This window comes from Humulus lupulus, chromosome 7, assembly GCF_963169125.1.
Source record: "Humulus lupulus chromosome 7, drHumLupu1.1, whole genome shotgun sequence".
NCBI lineage: Eukaryota > Viridiplantae > Streptophyta > Magnoliopsida > Rosales > Cannabaceae > Humulus > Humulus lupulus.
Window position 1 is genome coordinate 134,575,018 of NC_084799.1, and position 8,967 is coordinate 134,583,984.

Here is an 8,967-nt window from a genome sequence, read left to right on the forward strand (position 1 = left end):
CCAATGGCAAGATATTGAGTTATATTTGTGCTGGAAAGTTTGAATATAATGGATAAATTCAAATGACACAAGTGAATAATCTTGTTAGGTTATGTTTGTGAATTGATAGGAATGTGTTATTTTCCTTGTGTAACCATTATGAATCGATGCTTAATTCTGGGTTCTTAAACTTGATTGGCATAGGTATATTTTAAATTAGGTGAAAGAATTAATACCATGGGTCTTGGAAAAGTTTCATGAACTTATTTCGAATTATTGTTAACACTGGGCAATTTGCTGAGATTTTACTACAGCAAAATGTACAGGTCAATTGACATATAGGGATTTAATAATTCAAGCCTATTTCAACCAATTGATTTTACCTCACTTTTAGATTAGCTTTGCAGTTTATTTTTTAGCATTTTTAATTGATTCCAAGTAGTGTTAGTTTACAAAATCAAAATAATTTTGTAATGCCCCAAATTTCCTAATAAGGTTTAGGACCTTGATTACGAGGCTAGGAGGGCCATAATTGATTTATTATGCTATTTCATGATAGTATGCATATATAGGTGTATTAAATATGCATGTGAATCCATTTCTGATTAATTGGGTGATTTTCATATTTTGGCCATTTCGGGCATATTTGGCATATATGTGATATGTGTGTGTGGTGCATTATTATTATTGGTTATGCTAGGGTTACTCAGCACGAGACAATCCTAGGAGAAGCTAGTGGATTAGTCACAATGGGATTTATTCTTGACTCGGAGTGAGTCAAGGGGTATTTAGCACATTATCAGGTTATTGGGTCATGGGAATAAATATTTAATGATAAATTGGGAGTTAGTAAGATCAAGGGGAAATTCTGGAGGTTTTTACTAATTTGCCTCTGGGGACGTTTTTGGGACCCCGAGCGTTAGGATTTGTTTGAGGCTACTTAAGCTTGAAGTAACCTTTAAAGGAACAAAAAGAACGTTCAGGAAGTTCTCTCTCCCTCAAAATTCCATTTTTGTCTCCCAAGCGCATTTTCGAAGGAAATTTGAGTTCTAAGACTCGAATTCAAGCGAGGATCGAGGCATAGCGATTCTAGGTAAGATTAGAAGCTTATTAGCCGGAGAATTTAGATGGAAACAACTCAATTGGAGGTAATTCAAGTTTTAAGTTATAAGTTTTTTAAAGTTTTTAAGCTTGAATTGGACTTTATGTTTTGATGAGTTTTTGGGTGATTTGAGACTTGGATTTTTTTGGTTTTGGATCATGGGGATGTTTGGGAACTTTTATTTTTGAGTTTGGAGATGTTTGGATAGGTTTTTAGAAGGTTTTAAAAGTGGAAAATCAAGGAAAATGTCTGGTTCGAGTTTGGGCGGCGGCCCAGGCTCGAAGAAGCAGGTGGAGGTTGTGCAGAGGGCTGGAGGCTGCAGCGCTTGAAAGGGGGCCCGCGATGCTTGGTGTCAATTATGGCCAAAATGATGTTTTTAGGATGGGAACTCAAACCTTAGGCCTTGGGATCGTTCCTACTACCAGGTTTAGTGGGAATCGATGTCTCGAAGGCTAGGTCTTGGTTCCAGGATTGGTTTTAGAACTTGAACTCATTGGACCACTATTTATGGTTGTGACTAGGTTATCAGTAGAGACTTAGAATCGGGATCGTGCTTGTGGCTCGTTTATTGGTAGCTTGTGCTTGGACCAGAGGTAAGAAAACTGCACCCCATATGTGACATGCATGGTTATTATTGAAGCATGTCAAGTGTTTAAATGTGATGCATGAGAAACATGTGATTAGGGCATTACAAATTTGATTTGGTTACTTTTGCAATTGTTTGGTAATTAATTTGTGCATATAGTTTTAATTTTCAATCCCTGTGGAGACAATACTCAACTTATAACTTTATTAGTTGGTATGTGACTGTGTACACTTGCACATAATTGATCAAAAAATATCACAACAAGTTTTTAGCGCCGCTGCCGGGGGTTGAAACTAAAATTTTTGTGTATTATTAATTATTTGCAATTTGTTTTTCTTATTTTTTTACTATTCTTGTGCTTCACTAGATTGATTCCATTGCATGAACGAGCATCAAAATTTTGAGTTAGCCTCTATTGACTCTGAGATTGAGCGTACATTTAGAAGAAGGTTAAGGGAACAATGGACTCAACTTCACCTTGGGGAGATTAGAGCTCAACCCATGTTTAATGCAGCTGTGGGAGTTGTCAATGATGTATCCAATGCTTTGAATGTCGCTAATGCAATTGTTATGGCCGATGATAGAGAAATGGCCATAAGGGAGTACGTTGCCCCCAATGTTTAATGAGCTGAATCCTGGTATTGTTAGGCCTGAAATTGAAGCAGCTCAATTTGAGTTGAATCCCATGATGTTCCAAAGGTTGCAGACAATGGGTCAATTTAGTGGGCTGCCTACAAAGGATCCTCATCTCCATCTTCGTTCATTTTTGGAGGTGAGTGATTCCTTTAAGTTGCAAGGAGTTACTGAAGAGGCCTTGAGGTTGAAATTGTTCCCTTTTTCTCTAAGGGACGGAGCTAGAGCTTGGCTCAATACACTTCCTTCTGACTCAGTTACTACTTGGATGTGCTAGCTGAGAAATTTTTGATGAAGTATGTCCCTCCAACTAAAAATGCCATGTTTCAGAGTGGGATTATTTCTTTTCAACAGTTGAAGGATGAGTCGGTGTGTGATGCTTAGGAGAGGTTTAAAGAGTTGTTGAGGAAGCCCCCACATCATGGTATTTCACATTGTATTCAAATGGAGACTTTTCACAATGGTCTCAATGCCTCCACACACATGGTTTTGGATGCTTCAGCAAATGGAGCTATTCTTTCTAAGTCTTACAATGAAGCATATGAGATTTTGGAGTGGATTTCCAATAATAATTACCAATGGTCTAATGTTAGAGCCCCAACAGAAAGGAAAATAGCGGGTATTCATGAGGTAGATGCTTTGACGGCTTTGACCACTCAAGTTTCATCTATGACCAACCTTTTAAAAACCATGAGTATGGGGGTAACTTACAACCAACTCCTATGGGCCAGGTAGCGAATGTTTCTTGTTTTTATTGTGGAGGAGGGCACACATTTGATAGTTGTCCTTCTAATCCTGCTTCGGTATGCTACTTGGGGAATCAAAATGACAATCACAACAATCCATATTCACACTCTTACAATCCAGGTTGGAGGAATCATCCAAACTTTCCTTGGGGAGGTCAAGGGGCTAGTTCAAGTAGTGCAGCCATTCCAGACAAGCCTACATATTTACTGGGTTTTTCTCAACAACAACCAAGAGCTCAACTTCCTCTTCCACAAGTTTCTCAATCAAGCTCTTTGGAGAATTTGATGAAAGAGTATATGGCCAAGAATGATGCAGTGATTCAAAGTTAAGTAGCATCTTTGAGGAACTTAGAGATTCAAATGGGACAGCTAGCTAATGAGTTTAGAAATAGACCACAAGGCACCTTGCAAGGAGCATTGCAAGGCAATCACTTTGAGGAGTGGTAAAAATCTGGAGTTGAATGAGGAAAAATTTAAGAGCAAAAATGAGCCCACTTCAATCCAAAGTAGTGTGAAAAAGCGAGAAAGAGTTGGAATTTTGAATATGAAAAAAGTTAATCCTGAAGACAATGCTGGAGCAATTCCTCAGCAAAATGCATCAGAGAAGTTAATTAGCAAGTCACCTCCATCATTTCCTCAATAGTTTCAAAAGCATCAACAAGATGGTCAATTCTGGAGATTTTTTGATGTCTTGAAGCAACTCCACATCAACATACCTCTAGTGGAAGCTTTGGAACAGATGCACAACTATGTGAAGTTTTTAAATGATATTTTGACAAAGAAGAGAAGGCTTGGTGAATTTGAAACAGTGGCTTTGACTAAGGGTTGTAGTGCTATTTTGAAGAATAAAATTCCTCCCAAGTTGAAGGATCCGAGTAGTTTCACAATTCCAATTTCTATTAGGGGACAAGAAGTTGGTAAAGCTCTTTGTGATTTGGGAGCTAGTATTAATTTCATGCCCATGTCCATTTTTAAGAAGTTGGGAATTGGAGAAGCAAGGCCAACTACACTCACTTTGCAATTAGCTAACCATTCTATGGTGCATCCAGAGGGAAATATTGAAGATGTACTAGTACAAGTTGACAAGTACATTTTTCAGACAGATTTTATCATTCTTGACTATGAGGAAGATAGGGAGGTTCCAATCATTTTGGGGAGACCATTCCTTGCAACCGGGAGGACTTTGATAGATGTTGAAAAAGGAGAGCTCGCCATTCAAGATCAAGATGGACAAGTAACATTCAAGGTTTTTAATCCTATACATTCTCGTAATGAAGTTGAAGCTTGCTTAGCCATAAGTGCTTCCAACTCCAAGATGATTGAAAAGATGCATGAAAAGCATACCAAGGGAGTGATGAAAAATGTCCATTTTGAAGAAATTGAGAAAGGTGGTGAACCATGAAAAAGTAAGGAAGAATAACCATCTCTTCCTCAAAAGCTACCGAAGAAAAAGAAACGTGGTAGAAAACCTCAATCACAAATGTTGGAAGTTAGGAATGGAGTGTTTTTCTCAAACTCTCTAATGAAATCAAGGTGTGATTCTGGGTTCTTAGTGAAAAAAGTGTATCCCAATGGTGTGGTGGAATTATATGATGAGCATTTGGGGAGAGCATTTAAGGTGACAATGAAAGGAGTAAAGTTTAGGGGAAGCGAGGTTGAGCGATATAATACCTCAATCTCCTTGAAAGATCATTAGAATGAAAAAAAAACGTGAAGTTTGGGTTGCTATGGTATTTGGAGGATTCATTTGTAAAGCAACCCAAAGAAAGAATAAAAATAAATTGAAAAACAAATGAAAAAAAAAAAGAGAAAAGAAAGGCAAAAACATGTGTTCTTTAGTTAGTTTTTTTTATTTTTTATTTTTGTTAATTTAATTTTATTTTATTGTGTTGTTTTTTGGAGTGGTTTTGCATTTGTTCCTTTGTCTCAGTTGTTAAATAGCAAGAAAATAGTGTTTTGACAGTCATTTGGGGGTCTGGTGATTTTGCTGAAATTTTTCTGAAGCAAAACGGAGAGCAAAATGGGTGTCATTTCCGAAAAATTAAGGGGTTTTGCCTGCTGTAGAGCAAAATTTGGCAATTTGGGAGAGCATAAGTCAGTGGAACTTCTGTGCCCTCATGACACTTAGGTATGGGCTCCCAAGGTATTCAAAATTTACAAAAATAAAAATATAATTAAAAAAAAAAAAAAAAAGTATGCCCGTATTACAAAGTAAGAACAGAGAAGAAGAAGAGGAAAAAGAGAGAGAAAAGAATCAATCTGAATGTATTGAATTGATCAAAAAACATGAAATACAAGTGAAGTGAGCCTTATATAGCTCAAGGTTCTAACAATACAAGCAGCTGAAAGTAATAACAACTAATAACAGAATCGGTTAGAAAACAACCAATTGACAGCTAGACAACAGCTGGACAGTAATTGAATTAACCAACTAACAACTAACTGACTAAAGCTAACTCTATTCTCTTAATACTCCCCCTCAAGATGGAGAGCTAATACTGATTAGTCCCATCTTGTCTTTGAAAGCATTGAATTGAGAAAGAAAGAGAGCCTTAGTAAACACATCAGCTAGCTGATCTTTGGATGAAACATGACTGGTTTTGATGATGCCTTGCTGAACTCTGTCTCGAACTAGATGGCAATCTATCTCGATATGTTTTGTCCTCTCATGGAAAACAGGATTGGCTGCAATGTGCTAAGCAGCCTTATTGTCACAATATAGCAAAGCAGGCCCTGAATGTTCAACATTGAGTTCTTTAAGAACAGACAGTAACCACACAAGTTCACAGGTGGTATTTGCCATGGCCCTATACTCAGCTTCAGCTGAAGACCTGGAAACAACTTGTTATTTCTTACTCTTCCATGAAATCAAGGAACTACCAAGAAATATACAAAAACCAGTGGTTGACCTTATAGTATCTGGACAAGCTGCCCAATCAGCATCAATGTAAGCATTGAGTTGAATTGCTGATGTTGCAGGAAAGAACAACCCATGTCCTGTACAGTTTTTGACATATTGAAGAACTCTTTGAGCTGCTTTCATGTGTCTAGACTTAGGTAAAACCAGAAACTGACTTAGCTTATTAACAGAAAAGGAAATGTCAGGCCTAGTAATGGTAAGATACTGAAGCTTACCAACAATCTTTCTGTACAATGTAGGATCGGCCAACTTGTCCTCTTCATCTTGACTTAACTTCAAGTTGACTTCCATAGGTGTAGTCACTGGTTTGCAACCCAAATACCCAAGATCTTCAAGCAATTGAAGTGCATAAGGCCTTTGAGAAATGAAAATCCCTTTTGGAGACCTAGCAACTTCCAATCCAAGAAAGTATTTGAGTTTTCCTAAGTCTTTAAGTTGAAACTTGCTATTCAATTGAACTTTGAGAGCTTCCAAAGCACCCAAATTGTTGCTGGCCATAATAACATCATCAACATAAATGAGGAGAATGATGAAACTGTCTTTGTTTTGTCTTATAAACAAAGAATGATCAGTGGCTGAATGGTGAAAACCCTCCTCAATTAAAGCATTAGAAAACTTGGCAAACCATTGCCTTGATGCTTGTTTCAAGCCATACAATGACTTCTTGAGCTTGCAAACTGCATTAGGTGGAAGCTCCCCCTTTGGAGTATACCCTGGAGGTAAGGTCATGTACACATCTTCATGTAAATCTCCATGCAGAAAGGCGTTATTCACATCAAGTTGATGAAGATGCCATCCATTAATAGCTGCAAGAGCAAGAACCAAGTTTAACTGTGACCAATTTAGTCACTGGAGCAAAAGTGTATGTATAATCTATGCCCTCCTGTTGATTATACCCTTTAGCCACAAGTCTGGCTTTAAACCTCTCCACTGAACCATCTGCATTGTACTTGATCTTATAGACCCATCTGCAGCCTATAGCATGATGATCATCAGGGAGGGAAACCACTATCCAAGTATGGTTTCTTTCAAGAGCTTCAATCTCTGTGTCCATGGCATTATCCCATTTTGGAATGCCTTGAGCCTGATGAAAAAATTCTGGTTCATAATGACTTGAAATGACCAGAACAGATGCCTTGAACTGTGGTGCCAACCTGCTGTAATCAAGAACTTGAGATAGAGGATAAGGAGTAACAGAAGAGGAATCTTGAGACAAACCAGTAGAGTCAGAATTAACAAGAAAACAGTGATAATCCTATAAGTAAGATGGTTTGTGAGTCACTCTAACAGGTCTGGAATTAGAGAAAGAAGCAGGTGCCAAAGTATTTTCATGTTGAATATGGGGTGTGTGTAACTCATCAACTGATTTGGAGAAAAAATTATGATGCTCACCAGAGAGAACATCGCCATTATGAAAAGGAAAAATAGTTTCATGAAACTGAACATCTCTAGAACAGAAAACTTTGTTGGAATTGATATCCAACAATTTGTATGCTTTCATGCCAGGTGGATACCCCAGAAAACACAAGGTGTAGCTCTAGGTGAGAACTTGGTTCTGTTTGTGGATAGGGTAGAAGCATAGGCTAAACATCCAAATGCCTTGAAATGGTCATACTTAGGTGGTTTAGATTTAAGTATTTCAAAAGGAGAAATGTTTTTCAGGTTGGGTGTGGGTGTTCTATTTATTAAGTATGTTGCAGTAGCAACACACTCATCCCAATAGGCAAAGGAATATAGGATTGGAATAGAAGTGCTCTAGCTACATTCAACAAGTGTTGATGCTTTCTCTCAACAACAGAGTTTTGTTGAGGTCTATGAACACAAGAATGTTGGTGAACTATCCCAAGAGAACTAAACAGATCAACAAACCGCAACTCCTTGGCATTATCAGACCTAATGACTTTAATGGTCTTTTGGTACTGAGTTTGATAAGTTGAATGAAATTAGGGATTGCAGCTTGTGCTTCTGCTTTAGTTTTGATAAAATGCACCCAAGTATACCTAGAATGATCATCAACAATGGTGATAAAGTATTTATGTCCCCCAAGAGTAAGTGTATTAAAAGGTCCCCATATATCAACATGAACAATATCAAAGCATTCTTTGGCAATATTGTGATTAGAAACAAAAGGTAACTTTCTTTGTTTTGCATAGTGACAAACAGAACAGTGAAAGTTAGGACAAGATGAATTCTGAAATTGTAATTCTTTATTCAATGAATGAAATTTGATACAAGAGGGGTGACCCAATCTATAGTTCCATACAAGATAATAGAGTTAGCTTTAGTCAGTTAGTTGTTAGTTGGTTAATTCAGTTACTGTCCAGCTGTTCAAGTTTGAAGATGATGATGCAGCAGACTTATCCATCTCAGCATTACTGGATGAGATTCCTCTTTGCCTTTCTTCCTGTACAACTGAGGCAAAAGCCTTGTTAATGTTTGGTAATGGATCTTGCATCAAGATCTGAGATCATGCATTGTTGTATGATTCATTCAGACCATTGAGAAACTCGAGTACACAATCTTCATCTTGATATTCCTGGATGATCTTCATAGCTCCACAGCTGCAAACAGGTTGTGGCCTGAATTCCTGAAACAGATCCCAAAAGGATTTTAGTTTAGTGAAATATGTAGTAACAGAATTTGATCCTTGAACCAAAGCTTGCATGGATCACTTAGCTTCGAATAATCTAGGAGCATTCTTTTGATGATATATTTCCTGTAACTCAAACCAAATCCTTGCTGCGTTATCAAGATACATGACACTATCTGCAATTTCACTGGAAATAGCATGAAGAATCCACGAAAACACCAAGCTATTACATCTGAACCAGACATCATATTCCTCATCATCATCTTCAGGTTCTGGAAATCGTCCATCGACAAATTTAATCTTGTTCCTTGTTGTAAGTGCAACTATCATCGACCTCCTCCAAGAACTATAATTCTCACAACAGTCAGGATTTTAGGAACAAGATTAACCACAGATTGATCTCCATTAGAG

The 8,967-nt window shown here is 37.6% G+C and overlaps 1 protein-coding gene across 1 annotated transcript; it reads left to right on the plus strand.

The window, feature by feature from the left end:
- The first annotated feature begins 3,785 nt into the window (after positions 1-3,785).
- LOC133792208 (uncharacterized) lies at positions 3,786-4,448 on the plus strand. The gene has a single exon (XM_062230124.1). It carries the CDS (start codon positions 3,786-3,788, stop codon positions 4,446-4,448), a length of 663 nt encoding a protein of 220 aa, XP_062086108.1.
- Positions 4,449-8,967: the final 4,519 nt, after the last annotated feature.